Below are 23,298 nucleotides of genomic sequence, written 5' to 3' on the forward strand. Positions count from 1 at the left end.
TGACTGTAGAGAGTTAATCAACTTTTAACTAGACTGCTAATTCACTAAAGGCGGCTGGTTGTTGACTAAACTGTGGTTGCTAGCCACTTCTTGTAGAAAACAATGAAAATAGCACTACCTGTCTCTGGACTGTATTGAAAACAAACACTAGCACTACTGGCACTGTGGTTGACTAAAGGGACTCTCTCTGGCTGTATTCAAAACAAACACGAAATCTATGGAACTCTATTACTAGCACTCGACAATTAAAGCTTCCTAAAAGCAAAAACACACAGAAGAAGAAGTGACAAGTAAGAAAAATACAGTTAATACTTAAATTAAGGTAGCTCGCTGCACAGCAGATGTGAAGCAGTCGGCAGTTACGACGACACTGACACTACTGGCCAAGGTAGGGAGATCAAAAATTTACTGTCACAACTCCACCTCTGCCTCTTAAGTACAGGTGCCCCCCTCCCCCTCCCCCCCCCACCCACCACATTTAAGTGTGGCACGTGGCACATATTCGGCCATTGATCTCTCGGTTTGCAGTCCTGACCTTCTCCCGTCTATCCACTGGAGAGCACATGACGACCTGTGTGGTAGTGACCACTTCCCCACCTTCCTGTCACTCTCCTGGCATCATGCCCATGGACACCTACCCTGATGGGCTTTAAACAAAGCAGACTGGCAAGCCTTCACCTCTGCTGTCACCGCTGAATCTCCCCCACACGATGCCATCGATGTTGTCATTGAGCATGTCACTACAACGATCGTTTCTGCAGCAGAAAACACGGTCCCTCATTCTTTAGGGTGCCCCCCGGCAAAAGACAGTCCTTTGGTGGTTGCTTGAAGTCACTGAGGCAATTAAGAGCATGGGAGAGTTCTACAGCACCCATCCCTAGAGCACCTAGTAGCCTTTAAGCAACTCCATTCCTGTGTTCGCCAGCATATAAAACAACGGAAACAGGCGTGTTGGGAGAGGTAAGTGTCGACCATTGGGGTGCCGTACATCACCTTCCCAAGTCTGGACAAAAGGGTACCAGACCTCATCAGGCGTCCCTGGCATTAACATCAATGGCGTGCTCTGTACTGATGCAAATGCAATTGCCGAGCACTTTGCTGAGCACTGTGCTTGAGCCTCTGCGTCGGAGAACTACCCCCCAAGCCTTTCGCACCCTTAAACGGCGGATGGAAAGGAAAGTCCTCTCATTCATTATAGGCCACAGTGAACCCTATAACGCCCCATTTACAGAGTGGGAGTTCCTCAGCGCCCTTGCACATTGCCCAGACACAGCTCGTGGGCTGGATCGGATCCACAGTCAGATGATTAAACATATCTCGTCTGACTACAAGTGACATCTCCTCATCTTCAATTGGATCTGGTGCGATGGCGTCTTTCCATCGCAGTGGTGGGAGAGCACCATCATTCCGGTGCTCCAAATCGGTCAAAACCCGCTTGATGTGGATAGCTACTGGCCCATCAGCCTCACCTACTTTCTTGGTAAGCAGCTGGAAGGTATGGTGTGTTGGCGGTTGGGTTTTGTCCTGGAGTCATGTGGCCTTCTGGTTCCATGTTAGGGTGGCTTGCACTAGGGTCAGTCTACCACTGATAATCTTATGTCTCTAGAGTCTGCCATCCGAATAACCTTTTCCAGATGCCAACATCTGTTTTCCGTCTTTTTTGACTTACGTAAAGCATACAACACGACCTGGTGACATCATATCCTTGCCACATTGTATGAGTGGGGTCTCCTGGACCAGCTCCTGATTTTTATCCAAAACTTCCTGTTGCTCCATACTTTCTGTGTCGAAGTCTGTAACTCCCATAGTTCACCCTGTATTCAGGAGAATGGTATTCTGCAGGGCTTCGTATTGAGTGTCTCTATTGTTAGTGGCTCTTAATGGTCTAGCAGCAACTCTAGGGCCGTTGGTCTCACCTTCTCTGTATACGGGTGACTTCTGTATTTCGTACTGCTCCTCCAGTACTGCTGTTGATGAGCAGTGCCTACAGGGAGCCATTCACAAGGGGCTGTCATGAGCTTCCAGTTTTCAGCCGCAAAGTTGTGTGTCATGCATTTCTGTCAGCGTCGCACCGTTCATCCAGAACCAGAACTTTACTTTAATGACAATCCACTCACTGTAGTGGAGACATATCGATTCTTAGGAGTGGTTTTTGACACCCTATTGACTTTGCTACTTCACCTTCGTCAGCTTAAGCGGAAGTGCTGGCAGCGCCTCAATGCCCTCTGCTTCCTGAGCAACACCAACTGGGGTGCTGATTGCTCCATGCTGCTGCAGCTCTACAGAGCACGTGTTCAATACCACCTTGGCTATGGGAGTCTGGTTTATGGTTTGGCAGTGCCCTCAGCATTGCATTTACTCGACCCAGTACACCACTGTGGCGTTCGCCTAGCAATGGGAGCTTTTAGAACGAGTCCGGTGACTAGTGTCCTGGTGGAGGCTGGAGTCCCTCCGTTGAAGGTTAGGCATGCACAACTGCTCGCCTGTTACGTTGCACACGTTCTTAATTCTCCTGCGCATCCGAATTACCATCTCCTTTTCCCAACCATGGCAGTTCACTTCCTGCATTGGCGGCCCAGGTCAGTGCTTACAATTGTGGTTCCCGTCTGGTCCCTTCTGTCTGGACTGGAGTCCTTCCCATTACCATCTCTCCTTGAGGTCCATTCAAGTACACCTCAATGGTGTACACCTAGGCTGCAGATTCTTCTGCACCTTTTGCATGGCCCTAAGGACTCCATTAAACCTGCGGCTCTCCGCTATCACTTCATCTCGATTCTCGACATGTACCAGGGCCATGAAGTGGTTTACACAGACGGCTCAATGGCTGATGTTCATGTAGGCTTTGCGTATGTTCATAGATGACATATTGAACAGCACCCCTTGCCAGATGGCTGCAGTGTTTTCACTGGAGAGCTGGTGACCATATCTTGTTCTCTTGAGAACATCCGCTCATGCCCTGGCGAGTCATTTCTCTTGTGTACTGACTCCTTGAGCAGCCTACAAGCTACTGACCAGTGCTACCCTAGCCATCCTTTGGTAGCATATGTTCAGGAGTCCATCTATGCCCTGGAATGGTCCTGTCATTCAGTGGTGCTTGTGTGGTTCCCAGGATATGTCGGAATCCCAGGCAACGAATATGCCGACAGGCTGGCCAAACTGGTTACGTGGAAACTGCTTCTGGAAATGGGCATCTCTGAAACTGACATGCATTGTGTCTTATGCCGCAAAGTTTTTCGTCTTTGGGAGACAGAGTGGCATAACAGTATGCACAACAAACTGAGTGTTATTAAGGAGACGACAAATGTGTGGAAGTCTTGCATGCGGTCCTCTCGCAGAGACTTAGTTGTCCTCTGCCGTCTCCGCATTGGCCATACGTGGCTAACACATGGTTACCTCCTCCATCGTGAAGACCCACCTCGGTGTCACTGTGGTTCACAAATGTCAGTTGTCCACATCTAGCTGGACTACCCACTTTCCGCCGATCTGCGGTGGACTTTTGACTTTCCCAGCACCCTACTTTCGGTGTTGGGCGGCAGTGCCTCAACAGCGTCTTTAGTTTTACGTTTTATTCTTGAGGGTGGGTTTTAACATTTGATCTAAGTTTTAGTGCATGTCCTTTGTCCCTCTGTGTCATCCACCCTAGTGCTTTTTGGGTGGAGGTTTTAATGTGTTGCAGAGTGACTGGCTTGTCCTTTTTGTTCTCATGGTCAGCCAGCCTTGGTAATCTGCTCTCTTGTTTTGATCTCGTCTACACGTTTCTTGCGTCTCCCTGTGGCTTTCCTGTCTGATTTTGTCCATTTTAGTGTTTGTTGCCCTTCTGTCATTCTTGTGGTTTTCTCCTTTCTTCCATCTGTGTGTTGTATGTCTCGATTATTTTACTGCCACCCATGTAGAATTATTTTAATTGGAATGAGGGACCAATGACCTAGCAGTTAAGTCCCTCACTCCTCTTTTAAACCAACCAACCAATTATTTCATTCAAGAAAGTACTTTATGCATAACAATTACTGGAACTTACATTGGTAGCATTACCATCACAGCAAGAAGTCCAATTGTTAATCAACTTCCTACCTACAACACTGCCGAAGTCCACCAAGCTGTCTGGGAGCACAGGACAATCTTCCAGAAATTGTAGCTCTTTTTGCATGTCTAGATGGATTGCACATTCTTACATTTAGTTCTGCCATCAAGCTCTGCCACTGCAACCTAAGCAGTAACTGCAAACAATAAATAATTGCACATTGCTGCAGTTGAACTTTTTCAGTTGCAGCAGTGTAAATAAATAAAAGATCTTTGATACAAATACTCAAATAATAGTTGCTGACTTCACAATATTATGCTATTTGAATAAATTATATATTCATTAATTAAGTTGCTCAAAAATAAACTGAATGTTATCTTCACAAAGTTCATTTAACACAGCAACTGTGTGGGAGTGCTAAAGATAACATTCAACCCATCTAAATTACCAGAAAATCACGCAACCATGTGCAGTTGCCTAAAATACAATAAAGCTCAATAAGTCCAACTACGTTAAGTATCGTGCTCTTGAACATTAGAATTTGGGGAAAAAAGGTGTCATGGGCACTATACACAAATTATACAAAGTTTCAAGAACGTATGGTCTTTTCACTGTTGAGGAACTTTCAGCTCACTCTTTCTCCAGACTCCGTTACAGTAGCTGGCTGCAGTAAATATGCTAGACATCTCCATTCTGCCATCCAATAGCAGTTGTCTGAGTTAAAAAGGGTCGGTTACTGAAATATCAAAATAATAATTCTTTACATATATACATGTTCAGAAGCGTGTTGTCACACTCATCTTCTTTATGTTAGGTTGTCAATAATGCTATTCCCAGTCAAATCCACAAGACATGTGAATCCACAAGAACACGTGAAATATTTTAAACAATAAAAACCTATGTTGTAACACTACCTGCCCCCGGGGGCTCTCATCTCTTTTATGTATGTGTGCTTGGCCACCATAGGGCCCAAGCCCTTGCAGTGTTGTTTCCCTTTCTGTGCTGCAAGTATATCCTACTGTTCTTTTTGGCTCTGTCCTTTTCCATTAGATAGTCTTCTTGGGCTGGTTGTGCTTGGATCCTGTTTGTGATTTGGATGCTTGTTTTCTTTTCTTCCAGCATTCTACACAACTTTTCCAAGTTTTACAGAATCGTGGATTGTGCAGGGAAGGTCAACCAGTGTGGTGTGTATATTGTGTTTTGTGGCTTTCTCTCTTTGCACTCTTCCTTTTTGCAAAGCTACTACACCCAGCATGGTAGCCATTCCATTGGGCGGGGTGGGGGGAGGGGGTGGTTTGACAAGTGGTAGCCTCCTGATCATGCAGGGACCGCACTTCTGAGCTAGAAACTCCCCGCATATGTACCTGTTATAGCTGGGTTATGGGGACTCGAAGAAACAGTTTACTGGACAGGTAACTATTGCTGTGGCTAGGTTTCACCCTTGGGTAGAGCCACCATTTAGAGTGGGTGGTACCATAGTGGAACATTCGCACGTGGAGCGAATTGAACTTTCTTCTGCTGGTGGCCGCACGACCACAGCAGTCTCTTCTGAATCCGAAACTTATTGCAATGCAGACAGGTATGACCCCACAATGTTTCCTTCCCTGGCTGTGCCATAGGATGAACATAGACCTCAGAGACAAGGCAAGAAATACTCTCCCCAGTAATTGGTTTGTTGTAGAACAGATGGGGATTCCTTTTTGACTACAATGCTGTTGTTCTTCATTGAGCATCTTAAGGACAGGATTGGGGAGATGCTAGCAATTTCAAAAAATGAAAAGTGGGTCTGTTCTGCTTAAAATGGCCTACCCTGCTCTGTCATGGGCACTGCTCACTTGTGAAGCCGGGTGAAATTTCTGTCTCTATAACCCCTTGTAGCAGTCTCAGTTTGGTGCGGGGTGTCGTCTTCCATCACAGCCTTGTTTTACAGGCTGATGACAAATTGCATGCCAACTTGGAGTGATAGCATGTGCATTGTGTCCACCATGTTGAGCGGGACGAAAGACAATTGGGTGGATACTGGAGCCTTTATCTTAGCCTGTGAAGGTGACTTGTTGCCCGATAAGGTCAAGGTGATTGTATATCACTGCAATGTCAAGCCTCCTCCCATGCAGTGCTACAAATGCATGTGATTTGGACATGTTTTCACATTGCAGTGCAAGCCCTGTATGGAAAGTATTGGGGCCTCAGGTGCACACAAATGTTCCTCGTGCCCCTCCTCCCATCTGTTTCAGCTGTGGAGAGCACCATTCCCTTGTTCATGAACTGCATAGTTTTCCAATAAGAAAATAAAATCCAAGAATACGAGACACTTGACTAACACACATTGAAAGGCCAAGAAAAATTATCATCACCTAAATCTTACACATATGTTGATGATGTACGCTACTGCTACGAGGATGTCATGCCCTTTGGTGACTGTACCATCATCCTCCATGTCTTCAGTGTCAGGTGCTCAGGGCTCCTACTCCCTCCTCAGGACTCCACTGACCTGTAGCTGGATGCCAGCCAGTGGCTGAAGGAGCCACAGGTTGTGGGTTGTAGGACTTCGCATTCCTCCTCTGTCTCAGAATCTGGGACAAACAAGCTCTCGAAGAAGTCAAAATCGCCTGAGGAGGAGGACAAGTAGTAGTCCTCAAAGAAGCTGATTCAGGTGCCCCTCATACTGTGGGACTCCATGTTCTACCACATACCTGAGGCAGTGTTCCTAGTGGCTCTTCTGGTCCCAGCCACCTTGATTTGGAACAAATCTGTATTGATGCCATCTCCTTGCAGATGGTGGCAGCAGGCAGTCCTGAGATCCCTCCGTGATCACTTCATGCTCCCACTGCTTCATACTCCTACAGAAACCTATAGCTTGATCCTCCAGTGGAAGTGCAGCTGTTTGTTTTGCCACCTGGCTGAGCTGTAATGTCTCTTGTGTGTTTCTGCTACTTTTTGCATTGCCCTCCATGAAACTTGTTACCCAGCAGTGCGGACCCCTACACTCTGCAGCTATTGGTGCTACTTTAAGAATGGCACTGATTGTGAAAGAGCCATGGGCAGTGTTTGCACTTATGTTGTGGACTCCAGCTACAGCAAACACACGCCACTCAATATGACTTTGGAGGCTGTGGCTGTTCATGTGAATGTGCGTCTAGAATTTACCATCTGTAATGTGTCTGTCCTGCCAATGAAGTAGTGTCTCAGAATGCATTGTCTGCACTGTTTCCTCAACTACCCCCCATCCTTCTTGATATTGGGTGACTACAGTGCCCAAAACCCTTTGTGGTGTGGAACTGTACCCATTTCTGTGGTAAAGCTGTTGAAAATTTGCTCGCAGAGCTTGATCTTTGACTTTTGAACACAGGTATTCCCATGCGCTTCAGTGTGGCATTTAGATCATTTGCAGCACATCTGTTGGAGTGTTCACAATGACCTGTGTAATGGCAATTATTTTCAGATTGTCTTGATCCTGCCTTGCTGTCACTTGCTTGAGCATTGCCAAGATGGGCTCTCTGCAAAACTGATTGGGATGCTTTCACCACTGCCATTGCCCTTTACGGTACACCACATGGAGTTATTGATGTGGCTGTCCCGAGCACAACTGCAGCCATTCTGTTGGCAGGTGACTTAGCGATCCCCTCTTCCTGAGTCTCTTTCCTCCCCCCCTCCCTCCCCCCCTCCCCCCCATCAGAATACAATCTGATATTGTCATGGCCATTAGAGATCGCAGGCAAGCTCACCAATGCCATAAGTGTCACCAATCAATGGTGCACCTCATTACCTTTAAATGGCTCCATGGCCAGGTCCACCACTTCATAAAGTCACAGAAATGAAAATGCTGGGAATGGTATGTTGCTATGATTGAACGTCATACCCCAACTTCATAGGTTTGGGTCACCAGTCCCCTGCAGGTGTATCTGGTAACTCTGTTGTGAATGACTCAGACACTGTTGCAGAACTACTTGCTTTGCATTGTGCTCGAACCTCTGAGTCTTAGAATTATCGGCTTTCATTGTGTGTTGTCAGAGGGTAGAGTGACCTTGCTTACCATTTACTACGTGTCACCTTGAACCTTATAACTCTACGTTGAGTGAGTGAAAATTCCTTAGTGCCTTTGCCCATTGCCCTGACATGAGTCCAGGGCTGACAGTATCCATAGCTAAATGTTAAAACTCTTATGAGTGGATTGCTGACATCACATCCTTCCCACTTTCAACCATATCTGGAGTGAGGGTGACTTCCCATCTCAGTGGCAACAAAATGTGATCATCCCAGTACTGAAACAAGGTAAACATCCCCTTGGGATTGGCAGCTATCACCCTTTTAGTCCCATTAATGTTCTCTGCAAGTTGCTTGAATGTATGGTGAGCTGATGGTTGTGTTGATCTCTTGAGTCTTGGGGTCTTTTGACTCCATCCCAGGGTGGTTATCTTAAAGACCGTTCTACTGCTCACAATTTGGTCTGCCTGGTGACTGCTATTTGGTCTGTTTTCGCCTGGTGTCAACATCCTACTGCAATCTTCTTCAACTTGTTAAACACTTATGATACCATGTGACGTCACGTCATCGTCCTTACCCTACATGTGTGGGGTCTCTGGGGTCCACTCCTGATTTTTATCCAGAACTTCTTGTGCCATTGTACTTTCCTGATTCTAGTTTGTGCTTCCCACAGTAACCCCATATACAAGAGAATTGTGTCCCACAGTGCTCAGTATTAGGTGTGCCCCTTTTTCTAGTGACTATCAGTGGTGTAGCTGCAGCTGTGGGGTCTGCAGTGTCACCCTCCCTGTATGATGATGACTTTTGAATCTGCTATTGCTCCTCAACTGTGGTTGTTACTGAATGCTGGCTCTCGCCCATGGCTTGTGGCTTTCTGCCACCAAGATATGCATCATGCACTTCTGTTGCCATTGTACTGTCCATCCCCAATCAGAACTTCCCCTTGACGACCAGGTGCTTAATGTGGTGTAGTCTTACTACTTTTTGGGATTGCTCTTTGATGCCCGGTTGATGTGGCTTCCCCATTGTTGACAACATAAACAAACGTGCTGCTCATATCTTAACACTTCACTGTCTCAGTAACAGCAGCCAGGTGCAGACCTTACTACAATTATGTGGCTCTACGAAGCTCTGATTCTGTCCCATCTAGATTATGGGAGCCTGATTCATGGCTCAACATTGCCTTCCACTCAGTGCTTCCTGTCTTCAGAATTTGATACTTTTTTGTATAAACTCATACCCATTATTTTAGAAATGTTCGCAAAGCACCACTTCCTAAGATTTTTCAGTGGTGATGCTCCTAAAGGTTTAGATTTTCAGTCAAACCTAGTAATCTCCTAGTGAAGAATTCTGTGTACGGTTATTGACTTGTTGTTAGATTGATCACTGAAACATGCTGAGCAACTGTTTGCACTTCAGAAACCTAAATTTATCCATAAGATTTTTATTGCTTGTGACATGTTTTATACCTATAATGCTGTGAATTTCCTGCAGTTATCCTGTATAACCTTACCATGCCATCTCAGATTCGATAAATGTTAGGTTGCGTTGTTAAGAGCATTCATGTGGCATTATAGTGTTGTGAATTTTCTTGAGAGCTCCAAAGACTACTGCCTGTGTAGCAGAGGTACTGCATTAGGTCATTAATGAAGGTACTTCTCTCCATGTTCGATGTGTGATAGAAGTTTTGGCCAGAGAACAGTTCTCCTGCTGTTTATCAATAATATTGGTACCTAGTTTGCTGTGTAGACTTGCTACAAGACTAAGTCTTCATTGATGTGCTGTGGTTACTAAAAACTAAGCATTTTAGTGTACTCTTAGTATTAATGTCAGAAGAATATTAACAGTGACAGTCTCCTTTCCATGATATGGTCTGCTATGAAACTCATCTAGGCAGCTACAATTTTATGTATTGTACTGTATGTTATGTGTACTTCATTTGATCATTGTGTGTTATTGTTTCAGAGCCAGTGGGACCAGTCAAAAGTGAAAACATTCCAGCCAATGCTGTTTTGGCCACAACACCAGTTTCAGAAACAGGTGGCAACATTGTTGACATGCAGGGCTCTATTCACCACGATAGTCCACCTCTGGAATATGACAGTGGTGGCTCTGTCCATCATGGAAGTCCTCCACCAGAATATGACAGTGGTTTGGAAGACATTGGGTCCGCTCACATAGACAGCTCTCACAGTGAGAAAGTTACATCAGAGCAGCTTGTGCAGTTAAGTCCAAGTGATTCTGACTCCTGTGTGGTTATCAATGTTGAGACTGACAGTGTCAGCAACGAAATTTGTGAATGTAGCGATAGTGTTGAAAGCCCAGTGCCTGATGCACCTCCAACTGAGCCAGTGAACAGTGTGTCAGTCAACCAAGGAGAAAATAAACAGGTGCTGACCGATAGTGCATTTACTGAAAACGAATCTACAGTTTCTGAAGATCAAGTTACGAAACAGGACACTATAAGCTGTCAAGATGTTTCTGTAGGTGCAAATGTAAAGCCAAATAATGAGTCACACATTGGTGTACCCTGTGTAATTTCAGATGAAGGTAGTGGAACAGTGATGTCAGAGACTCAAGATTATGTAAACCCTCAGGGCGTCAGATTTATAAACCAAGAAGTTGGTGAAAATGGTAAAATTTCATTAAATATTTCTATTTCCACTATGATATTAGTTTCAGTACCAGATGTTGCTTAAGAAAGAAAATTACTTAGTGTCATTGATAATGTATGTGTATAGAATTTCTATTTATAACCTCTCATTTTTTCCAGTAAACTCATTTGACAGTGAAAGAAAACAAAGTGTGTTGTATTGCTGTTTATTTATGCTAAATGTTCACATTATTGTTTTGTTCATTAGTGTAAGAAGTTATTCTGCTAAACACTGATAAAGAAACCATCATTAGATTACATTTACTTTCATTCCAATTGATCCTTAATGAGGAGATCCTCCAGGATGTAGAACATGTCAAACAATAATACATCACAAATATTTACTACCAAAACAAATAAGCTAATGTACCTTTCACAGATCCCAAGAGGAATGATCGTCATTTTTTAAAAATGGACACTATATGAAAGGATCATTTTACAACCCATCGCATTAACCCACTGTATTTAAAATTAAAAAAAAATGTTTTTATTTAGTTATAAGATAATAAACATATAATAGAACTACTACAGTACTTATTTACAATGATCACATCACTGCATTGAAATGGTGCAGAAGTTAGATTGTGCGCATGCGCATGCGCGCACACGCACACACACACACACACACACACACACACACACACACACACACACACACACAAAAATCTGTTGGTTCTACTGAGAAATTCACCAATGGAGTAGTAGTAGTTGGCCACCACAATAAATCCTTTAGGCTTTTCTTAAACTGAATTTCATTGGTTGTTAAGCTTTTTAAGGCTGCTGGCAAGTTATTGAAAATGTGTGTTCCTGAATAATGCTCACCTTTTTGTACAAGAGTAACTGACTTTAAATCCTTGTGAAGATTATTCTTATTTCTAGTATTGATTCCATGAATGGAGCTGTTGGTTTGAAAAAGTGATATATTTTTAATGACAAATTTCCTTAAGGAATAAATATATTGGGAAGCAGTAGTTAGTATCCCTAGTTCCATCAACAGGCCTCTATAGGATGTTTTTGAGTTCACACCACCTATAACTGTTGTTGCATGTTGTTGTGCCTGGAAAACTTTAGCTTGGCTTGATGAATTGCCCAAAAAAATAATCCCATATGATATTATAGAGTGGAAGTAAGCATAGTATACCAGCTTTTTCATTTTTGTGCCACTGTGTCTGACAGAATTCGTATTGCAAATAGAGATTTGTTTAGACACTTCAGCAGTTATGTACTGTGCTCCTTCCGTTTGAATTTATTATCAAGCTGTAATCCCAAGAATTCAACACTATCCACTTCTATCAGCAGAAAGTAATCTGTGGTTCCTAGGTTATAGGGACAGAATAGAAGTTAGTTAGCTACTTCCATTTACCAGTTGTTTTCCTGATGCTTGATAGTTACTTCATCAGACTTTGTGTGGTACATGATTTCTTTTTAACTTTTTTAACTTTTAATGGCCTTGTGTTTAATTGAACTTCTGAAATTGTTCTTTTAAGAAACATCAGAATAGCACAGCACACCTGATCTTGCTATACGAACATGCAGTCACCCCTTTGGAGCTAAACTTAAGCTTTATGGACATTAATTCACATACCTTTCGTTAAAATTCTGTTTGTGGCCCTATCACTGAGGAATAAACCATTTTTCCTTCGCAGCTACTTTTCATTGTTAAAACAATTTAATAAAAAATTGCATATGTTAAGCAGAAAAAAACTTTCATTGTGGCCTTATTTATGCCCTTTCTTTGAAGAAGCAATTTAGTAATTTATTTTTGTCAGTATTTTGGCTTGTTAGATGCAAAATTAGTGTCATGTCATCAGGCACTTGCCTGAGGCTTATGTTAATGAAATACTACACTCTTATTGGATGTGATTCAAATAATAGAGGAGTGTTTGACAGTGTGTTTCTTGCAGCCTGGAAAGAGCTTTAAGTCAGTAATAAATAAATTGCAATTTATTCTTAGTAGTTATTAAAATGTGTGTTGCCTGTAAAGCACAGTGCAGTTTTAATCCTTTTAGTGTGATAATTCTCTTAAATGCTCGGGCAAAAGTGCCAAGTGAGTTTACATTAAATAATAGGTCCCTACAAACCTTGCAATAACACCCACCCTATCAAAAGTAAGAACTCCATTCTGTTTTCATTAATAAATAGTATGTGAAATAAATGTTTTTTTAACTGGTAGTTTCAAGGGAAAAAATTAAATCAATGATTTCAATTAATGATGAAAGATGTTAATTTGCTTACACTGAACAAGCTGTATTGTATTTGAAAACTGCACATTAATCTTAGTTTACTAACAAATAATCAGTTAATGTGTAATATTTAGAAAATATCAGAGGTAACTCTTGGTGGGGGGGATACCAGCATAAATGCCAAAGATTTTGACATTAGATGTTCTGAATCAGTGATATGACAATCTATAACCTTAGGGCTGCAATGATTTTGGTACTGATCAACTGTGGCACTGTTTGAAATCTTTTTATGTGCTTTATCTTTACCACTTCTTGGTGCATACATCACTGGAAAAGTAAAAGGATAAATCATCATTGCTTTGTACTATTTTTCATGTTGTATTCAAAATTGTACATGTTCAAATGAAAGTGGATTGACAACAACCAATACTTTTAAATGTAATATGATAACAGAGGTGTTTCAAAGCTCTATCAGTCATCATCTCTCACTGAGAATTAAAAATAAGCACATGGCAGTGATATTTGAACCTCCCTTCGTTGTTCACCACACAGATATATGAAAATCTGTCCTGTCACTTCCAAAAAGAAGCCCCAAGAATGGAGACATGATTAGCTATTGAATGGCACTTTTAATGGAAATTTTGCATCTTGATTAGTCTGTACATGGTTATAGAAGGATTAAACAGAAATGACTGTCAGCCGCTGAGTCTTCTGAAAGGCAATACACTTCTTAACAGTTGATGAAAGTTGTCAGGTTATATATCATTACTTACTTAATATTTTTTTGTAACTGTATAATAGTGCCGTTAACTGTACAGCTTGTTAAAGGTTTTGTTTGTGTGAAATAAGTCTACATATCAAGGAATGAAATGTTTGGAGTGCTAATACTAACATATTTTTCTTTTCTGTAGGTGAGCTGTCCTTAGTGCCATATGGTATTGTATGTATTCAGGAACTGTTCAGGTTCCTGGTTTCTCTCTGTAACCCACTTGATAAGCAGAATGATGAAATGATGATCCATATGGGTCTGACATTGCTAACAGTGGCTTTGGAAACTGGTGCTGACAGTATTGGTAAATACAACTCTCTGTTGGCACTCGTTAAGGATGAATTCTGCAGAAACCTTTTTTCTGTGAGTTTTATGCATAATTTTGTAACTGCGCCAAACATTGTTTCAATTAATTTATTGATTGTCAGATTTGCAATTGTTCATAAAACAAAATATTTTAAAATACAAAACTGGAAAATCTGGAATGGAATAACAGTAATAAAAACAATGCTACTCACCACGAAGAGGAGTCATTGATTGGCAGACAGGCACATTGGAAAAGGAGTATCAGATATTATTAGTTTAGTCTGTACTTTGTAGTTTTTATAATATGTGTTTAGTTCTCTCTCTCTCTCTCTCTCTCTCTCTCTCTCTCTCTCTCTCTCTCTCTCTCTCTCTCTCTCTTCATATGGTAGGTGTGTTGATCTCAGGTGAGTTGTATGGTGGAAAAAGTCAGTTGAAAAGAGTTAGAAACAGCAATGGAGTAATAGTATGCTGCCGAGCTGTTGTTTTTATTTTATGCACAATATTTCAACGAATGATTCAGTCATCTTCTTTATGTACTGTGGATTTGCTGCTATCTCTGCTCAGTGTGTGGACTTCAACTCGACTGAACTCCTGGAAGCATACTATTAATCAGTAATGCTGGGAAAACCTGAGAGATCCCAGCAAGGGAGTAGATCAAGAAAGATTGAACAGGTGTGGAGGAGGAGATTTATATTTAATGCCCCTTTGACAACGAGCTCATTAAAGACTGAGCCCAAACTCAGTTTAGGGAAGGCTGGAGGAAAACTACTATGCCCTTTCAAAGAAACCATCCCTGCATCTGCCTTCAGCGATTTATGGAAGTTGTGGAAAACCTAAATTGGGAGGGCTGGATGCGGGTTTTAACTGTTGTCTTCCCAAATACAGGTCCATTGTGCTACCTCATTAGGTACAGGTGTGGGATGTGCCATGTGTGCAAAGGAGAAGTGGTTGGTACCTACAAAATATGTAGGTGCAAACTAAAGAACAGATGCTGAGAGTATATAGTACAGGGTGAGGAGGGGATCCAGAGGTAGAGTATCAGAAAAACAAAGATATGTGGGAGTTTGGGGTGAGAAGGAAAGTACCATGTTTGCCATAACTAGGCAGTTCAGTACGGCAGATCATTGGAGGGAGAATGATGACATGAGTTGTGAGATAGTTCTTAAAGTTGTCCACATTAAACAGAGTAGCATCCATCACAATTGGGTGATCCAACTGCTGTCGGGCACAGTTAAACTGGCCATTCATTTGTGTGGCTAACTGATTCATAGTCATTCCCATACAGAAAATTATACAATGATTGCAGAGAAGTTGGTAGATGATGTAACAACCAGCGACAGGGCTGGAACGACTGGTGGTAGTCGTTTGTGCAACTAAAGGAAAATTTATGTGACTTAGCTGCTTTGGCACTGAATTATTTCAACAGCAGCACTTGAAAATGTGTGACCATACTGGGACTCGAATACAGGTTCTTTGTTTCTCAAGAACAATTGACTTGACAGCCTTGGTCATCTGGTCATGCTTCCCATCCACCTGGAATTCCCAAGTGCTGGTCACGACTGATACTTGAACCCAATTTATTTTTCCCTTTGCTTGCAGCCTCACTGTGCACCCACAAGGGGCCAAACAATGGTATGCATCTGCATTGAAATAGTTGGCTTGCCCATTGAGGCATATCTGTAGTGTTGTATGTTTGGAGTCTATTCATGTCTGAAGGAACACTGTACACACATAATTGTGATCATACACTGATCAGCCATAACATTATCAGCGGCAATGCATTATGGCATGGAAGCAGTGAGGCCTTAAGTAGGTCGCTGGAGAGAGTTGGCACCAAACACACACACACACACACACACACACACACACACACAGACAGAAGTCACAGAATTCCCATAAATTCCGGGGAGGAGGGTGATAAGATCTGACCCCTTGTTCAATTTCATCGCAGATGTGTTCCATTGAGTTCAGGTGTGGTGAGTTGGAGGCCAGCACCTCAATTGGAACTAACTACTGTGTTCCTTGAACCACTCCATCACACTCCTGGTCTTGTGATATGGAGCATTATATCGTTGAAAAATGCTACTTGTGTCGAGAAGGGGCGTACATGGTCTGCAGCCAATGTGCAATACTCTGTGGCTCTCAAGGTCTCCGTCCCACAGTACAGGTGTCAAGGAGCTGTTCTCCTGGATGACAACAGATTTGTGCTGTCCCATTGGCATGATGAAGAAGGTATCAGGATTCATTAGACTGTGCACTGCTCTTGCACTGTGCCAACACTCAGTGCCGATGGTCGCATGCCCATTTCAATTGTGGTTACCGATGTTGTGGTGTTGGCATGTGCGTGGGTTGTCAGCTGCAGAGGTCCGTTGTTAGGAGTGTTCAATGCACTTTGTTTTAAGAAGCACTTGTACTTTGTCCAGCATTAAAGTCTGAAGTTAGTTCCACCACAGTTCGCCACGTGTCCCGTTTTACCAGTCTGCTCAGTGTATGTTGTCTGAAATCTGTATTGAGGGGTGGCTGCCCCACCCCACGACATCTGGGCATGGTTTAACCACATGTTTACGACACTCACCACAGCATTCCTTGAACACCTGACAAGTCTTGCAATTTTCCAAATGGTCATGCCAAGCCTTCAAGCCTTCGGCTGACAAGGGTGCACGTGCACTAGGGTGTGTGTGGGTGTGTTTGCACATGGGAGGGGGGGGAGGGGGAGGTGGATGAGGTATTGCACCTGTGTCTTGTAAATGAATGATCTGTGGGTCTGGTGATGAGAGCAGTGGTGGCATAGGGACAGCCAAAGATAGTGTATTTGACTTGGGAGATCACTTTCTGTGTCATATCAAGTAGGTTGTGTTGAACTGCTAAGACCTTGGCAGGGCCTACAGGATACTGAGACATGTTCTGTTTGTCAGTGTTAACAAATTGTTTGGAGAAGGATCTGTCTCTCTGCCTCTCTTGCAGGTGACTACCATGGCTCATGTCAAAGTTGCTCATTTTGTGTGTAGGGAGAATAGCTAGTCAGTATCAGTTTGCAGATGGTGGATGGTGAGTAGTTTAATGATCGTGAGATTGGTGTCATTGGAGTGTACAGGACTTAGAAGAGAGCTTATCTTCTGTGAAATTCGTGCTCTTTGCAGATGTTTCAAAATTTTGTAAGTATGTGTGGATTCTGTGTTCTTATGGGTCAGGGGAAGTAAGTCTGGGAGAATCTGAAATATGTAATGGGTTATGAAGGAATCTTTTGGCAGCTGTTGGGGATTTTTGGCTTGTGACAAGGCAAGGCTACTGAAGGATGAAACTGGCCATACATTCTGCACCAATTACAGGTACAAAGTTAGTTGGTTTTGTGTATGTGTGTGAGTGCAAGGTGTAAAAGTGTTAGGTAACAAAGTTATGTTTGTCACATCGTGTTCTTTGGCCATGGTATTGCATTGTTGGTAGATGTGGATTAAATGTAGACTCAATTATGTGGACAGATTGGTTGGTTAAGGAGGTGGCTACGTCAAAAGCTGAAAAATCTTGCACAGTTTATGAAAAAAAGGATATAATACTGAATGGTCATATGAGAGAGTTACACATAGTGAAGGAAACCAAAAAAAGTAGAATTTGTCTATTCATAAGAGGGAGGAAATAATAAAGCAAATGGAAATAAAAAGGATTCCAACAACAAATGTCAAGACAAAAAAGTAGCCAGCGAAAAGGATTTAAAGAGATAGATTTATGAATGAACAGACTATGAGAAGAAGGACTTACTGGAAATCACAAAAACCTCCAGTACTGTTAACAAACACTATGTAAGCTACAAATATAGGAACATGATTCTTTCTTTCATAACATATCATGTAGCTTTGGCTGTAAGGAATGATGCATTGGCTGAAATTAAATGAATGATTGAAAGAGGAATTTTTGAAAGGACTGTTAACGGCTATAAAAATCCCTTTGTGGTTGTTAGCTCATTGAATAATATATTGATGCCACAGAATTATAGCCCTTGTGCTGTAATTTTCTGATGACAAACCATCAGTTTGAATTCCCTCAGACATGCGAAACTCCAAGGAATGCAATGTACCGAACAAGGTGATGCAGAGTTTAGCACAGTGGACTTGCTTTTTGGAGCACAAGGGTTCAAACTCACATCCGGCCATCAAAATTTAGGTTTCTGATGATCTCCCTGAATCAGTCCTGGCAAATCCTAACCCTTGAACCAATCCAAGTTTGTGCTCCATCCGTAATGATTTCAAGGTCTGTGGGACGTTAAACCCTAATCTTCCTTCCTTCATTCCAGGGAATGAATATAACTTGGAAATAAAAATCCACCAGGTGTTGTTTCCAAATTGTTAGTGGCCTTCTGTCTGTGTGTATTGTTTTAGGTTTTAACATTGTGTCACCAACAAACATCTGCCAAGAGCTAGCTGTAATGTGAATTTTGACGTTTCTTTTTGCAAATGGTGTTCATTCTGTTGTCAGGTGTGAAACACTTTCATTGCAGCCTTCCCAGGTGAATTCAAGTTATGATCCAAACTCTGTTCTGTCCAGTCTTTTCCGAATTCTGAACAGTGCACAGAAATTGCATCAGCTCTGTCACTGTCTTCGTCAGTGGTATTGAGCATCATCCTTCCTGGAAGTCCGTTTTATGAAATAAATGTAAAGCCAAACTATAAAGACAAAATCAAAATTCATGAAATACTTAAGGGGAAAATGGGGAGAAGATATCCCTGGGAAGGTAGTTATTGTATGTGGAGCTGTAGAACAATGGAAAAAAATCTTCTTCAGGAATACTTATTTAAATACTGTCATGTGGAGGGTTCGTATCCCTGGAAACCAAATCTTTAAGTGGGTGCCATATATCCCTATAGCAGCTTTTGTTGGCCCTAAAATGCATATATCCAAGGAGAAATGCCCCCTTCACTTTTCCCCTGTTTCAGGAGAATCAGAATTTCTTAGATTCTCAAAATCTCTCAGAATGTAAAACTCGGTATCGACGTGATTAGTTATTGAATATTCTGTCTGGCTGAATATTCAGTCTGTCTAATTTGTAAAGAACTGTTGAGTGTAATATAACCAGACTTACTTATTCTGTTAGGAATGTGAATTGTTATTTTTTTGTAGTATTACTATAACAAAGTAAGTAAAGCTATATGCTTCGAAGAAAGTATCAAGAGTCCTTATCGAGTATATATCTGTGGTTTTTAAGGTAGTGATTTGGTGAAGTTTTGTCTGCTATATTTCAATTAGATAATGGTATTTTTCAATGGAATATTTAAAGAGTAGTCTTTGTACGCCTTTGTCACGAGTAGTACAATGTCAACTTTAGGAGTGTAGACAGTACTCCTTATTTGGTGATGATTTGCTATTTTTTTTGTTCCTTCTCCAACTCTGCAATAGCAACATGCCACTTACTGCCAGCAATCAATTGTGTGTGTGTGTGTGTGTGTGTGTGTGTGTGTGTGTGTGTGTGTGTGTGTGTGTGTGTGTAAGTGGGAGGGGGAATATAATGGTTTTAATAATCACCACCACCACCATCATAATAATTTTCTTGTGCCATGGCATGGTTAATTCTAAGGGATGACCAGATGCTATTCCTGTCACCACCAAATTATGATCCGGGATGGAATGTGTGTACCCCATCTGTCTGCGTATAATGTTATTCATGAGAAAATGAGTGAAAGTTTCTGAAGTGTATGTGAACCATCTAACTGAGGCTGGAGTTGGGTATCAGCCCAGTATTTGCCTTGCGGGATGTGGAAAACCACCTGAAAACCACACCCAGGCTGGCTGGCACACCAATCTTTGTAGTTAACCCACTGAGCAGATTTGATCCAGGGCCAGTGCACCTCCCCTTCCTGGAAGTGGTGCTGTAACATGCACTGCTATCTGGATGAGTAATATAATAGTTGTAATTGTCTTTTTAATCTAAAAGTTGTACAAAAGAGTGATGCCACTCTAAATTTCAAACATTCAGAAAGGTTTAGAAAGTTTTCATCATGTCCCAGTCTCTTACTTTAAGGTCATTGATGCTATTCATTGTAAGGGGATCAGGCTGGGTACATACACTTACACCTCAGTGTTAAGGCTGGGAAACCACCACTTACCATCTGGCAGCAGCTCCTCATAATGCATCAGCTGTAGATCCATTGATGTCCCAGAAGCACTAGTATCACTGTTGTTCATCTTACTTTAAAACTGATTTTCGTAGATCATTCATGAACAGTGTTGCTGAACTGGGCTTAATACCATACCTAAATCAGGAATGTTAGAGATGATTTCTATCATGGCCACCGAAGATGTGCAGAATTATTAAAAAATAATAAAGACTGAACAGTGCACTAATTAGTGCTGTTGTGATCACGGACTCATAATATGTTTTATGTCATTTAATGGCTTAAAAATGTTCCTGATACTTCAACATTTTCTGCAAGTCATCTGTAAAAGATTCTTCAGTGTAATGGAACAGACGTCGGTGTTACTTCTGACTGTAAATAATTTGACTATCTTGGTGAAATCTGTTTCTTAAAATATGCGTAAGACTTTATTAACATTAGAGTGATAGTAGTGAAATCATTTTTTTATACAGTAGCCTTCTAAAGAAAGACTAGTAAGTTGACTTGTGTGAGCAACCTGACTTAAACAAAATATTGTGTTCCTTGTAAAAACTGTGGTGAGTGACAATAAAATCTGGCTTGCCCTTCCTCCATGTACCAGGTGCCTGTTTCCCTTACTTTACATTGATAAGGGATTTGTTCATCTGATGTATCCATTTCAGCTTACATGTTGTATGAATAATATATTTTTTTATTTGTGTGTTCTCATTATAATAAAATATTGTTTAATTTCCAGTTACTGAGCACTGAACGCCTCTCAATATTTGCTGCAGTACTGCAAGTGTCATTCCTGCTGTTTGAATCTCTGCGTACACATCTGAAGTTCCAGTTGGAATTGTACCTGAGTAGGCTTATGGATATTATTATTGCAACTTCTCAAAAGATTTCATTTGAACAGAAAGAAATGGCATTAGGTAAATTAACTTAACCATACTGAGATGCTCTGCAGTACAAAATTTAAGATTTCAGTCAGATGCAATTAATTAGAATTTCTGTTTACCAGCAGAGACAGGCACTCATAGTCATGCAATTAAACACTAGCTTTCAGGATCAGAGGTTCAGCAGATGAAACAAGAAAATTATGGAGGAAATGAGAACAATGAAAAATTAGTTATAGGTGCACACATTCAAAGAGTAAAGGAATGCAAGTAAATCAGTGATTTGATTCAGGATCCTAATTAATTTGTATATTCGATTAGTCTTGCTTCCTTAAACCATTTAGTCTCCTGTACATAATGAGGGAATCTCTTGTTCTGGAAGGTAGTGTTTTGTTGTTGACTCTGAATTCTCTCCGTAAATTTTTTCTACCTAAATTTCTTTACAATTCAATTTTGTTGATAATCTTTTATACCTAAGTAATTATTTGAAGTACCATGTCATTGAGTTACTTATTGATGCTTGTTGTGTTTTTGCAGAAAGTATTGTCCAGCTGTGGAGGATTCCAGGTCTTGTAACAGAGCTATATCTTAATTATGACTGTGATTTATATTCACCGAATCTTTTTGAAGATCTTACAAAGCTCTTGTCAAAGGTGAATAAATTTGTATTAAAATTATTTATGAAGAGGTAATATGTATAATTATGTTTTCTCAGATTTGTATAATTTCATTTTCAGAATGCTTTTCCTGTGTCTGGGATTTACAACACACACCTGCTTTCTTTGGATGCACTTCTCACAATAATAGACTCGATTGAAGCCCATTGTTATAGTCGTATTCTTAATGAAAAACAAGATGGTAGACAGCATTCAGGTTTGTCATCTGTATATCATCACTACAGTTAGTCAAGCATTCTAGTAACAGTCTCTTTGTTTATAATACAATGATTTCTTGCTTGGTGCCTTCAGTACTGATTACACTCATCTTCTCATTAGCTCATCACTGCAAAAGTTTTTAAATTCCCTTATGGAAATTCGCAGCAGTTCTAGAACAGTGAGTTATTTTTGTTAAAGAGCATTTATCTGGTGATAGATCAAAACTGAAGAAAATAAACTGAGGTATTGCAGAATAATGTTGCTAATCAAATGAGTAAAGCCTTCTCTCTTACATACTACCATTCCTTTTTGGCAGTGTGTACAATTCAGTTCACTTACGTCAGGAGTTAAGCTGATTCTAGCAGTCCAGGATACTAACCATTACATAGTCACCAAAGGATTGCAGGATGGCGCCTGACCATCAGGATGTCAAGTATTGGTGACCTCAGGGAATTGATAATGCCAAGTTCATGGTGAAGGCAGGTCCAAAGAATGTTCTGAGAAGGTAAACAGCTGTAATTGGCAGCGTATTGTGTGCAGCAGAGTTGACAAGCACCTGTGTCTGGGAATCAATGAAGTGGCAGTAGGCACTGAGTGCAATGCCGGCAGTAGCCAGCTGGGTGGACTTGCTTAGGTTGGCTGTAACACCATATCCCTACAGCAGTGAGGTGATAACAGCTAATGTTGCTGGCAGTACCTGAGGTGGCTAGCTGGGCTTGGTCTGGCCGGGTTGTACTAAGGATTTCTAAAGTCAATGAAGTGCTTGGTGCTGGTGCATGCTGAACAACCCCCTCTGGATGGATTCAGTTTGACACCTGAAAACATCAGACTAGTTTGTCTGTAACTGTGTATAGTAGCAGGTGCAACCCAAGGGGGCACCAGCTGGTGTGGGGACTGCATTGGTCTTGGGAGATGATGCCGTCAACAAACTTGACAGAAGCCCAGCCTGATGACAGGACGGAACAGGTCTAACGTCAAGTGACAAGAGACAAGTCCACGGTGCAAGTCCCCGATTCTTGCTGGGTGTTGGTGGTGGTGGTGTTAGTTCAAGAAGTTCTTCTTTGTGTCATATAAGTCTACCAAGATTAAAAAAGTTCCTGAGGATAATATTCCTATTACCACGTTATGGTGCTGTACTGTTGAATATGGTGAACCAACTGTTCTGTGTTAATGTGCTCATTCTGTGCTGCTATTAGCTTGTTGAGGGAATTTGTGATGGTACTAAGGGTATAATTCAAGTAGGTTAACTTTTACTTGTAAAGTACTGAAAGGACTGTCTGGCAGATACAGTAGAGGAGTAGAGGATACATCGGATTCAATGCCATAGTCCCTGTTATTGCTGTGGAAAGCTGAAAAGTCAATCCCAAGATGTCACGTTGAATTCCATTCAGCAGTAACCTGTTACCCCATAGTTCTAGCCACTCTGTGTCCATTGTGCACCCTTGCTTGTAGTAATTAGTGATAGCTATGATCGCGTCGTACATCAAGTAGACCCAGTGCGGCCTAATTTTTTGGAATATGATTA

General features: G+C 41.6%; 1 protein-coding gene across 2 annotated transcripts in view; it reads left to right on the forward strand.

Moving 5' to 3' along the window:
• Positions 1-23,298, forward strand: part of LOC124593683 (Golgi-specific brefeldin A-resistance guanine nucleotide exchange factor 1) — a 304,033-nt gene that overhangs the window by 55,937 nt on the left and 224,798 nt on the right. For both annotated transcript variants that reach the window (XM_047131983.1, XM_047131984.1), the window contains exons 8-12: positions 9,971-10,639; positions 13,753-13,973; positions 20,757-20,934; positions 21,436-21,551; positions 21,636-21,771. In XM_047131983.1, coding sequence (XP_046987939.1) covers positions 9,971-10,639; positions 13,753-13,973; positions 20,757-20,934; positions 21,436-21,551; positions 21,636-21,771 — 1,320 coding nt within the window. The remainder of the gene's footprint in view (positions 1-9,970; positions 10,640-13,752; positions 13,974-20,756; positions 20,935-21,435; positions 21,552-21,635; positions 21,772-23,298) is intronic.

Source organism: Schistocerca americana, chromosome 2 (assembly GCF_021461395.2).
Source record: "Schistocerca americana isolate TAMUIC-IGC-003095 chromosome 2, iqSchAmer2.1, whole genome shotgun sequence".
In the NCBI taxonomy this organism is placed as follows: Eukaryota; Metazoa; Arthropoda; class Insecta; order Orthoptera; family Acrididae; genus Schistocerca; species Schistocerca americana.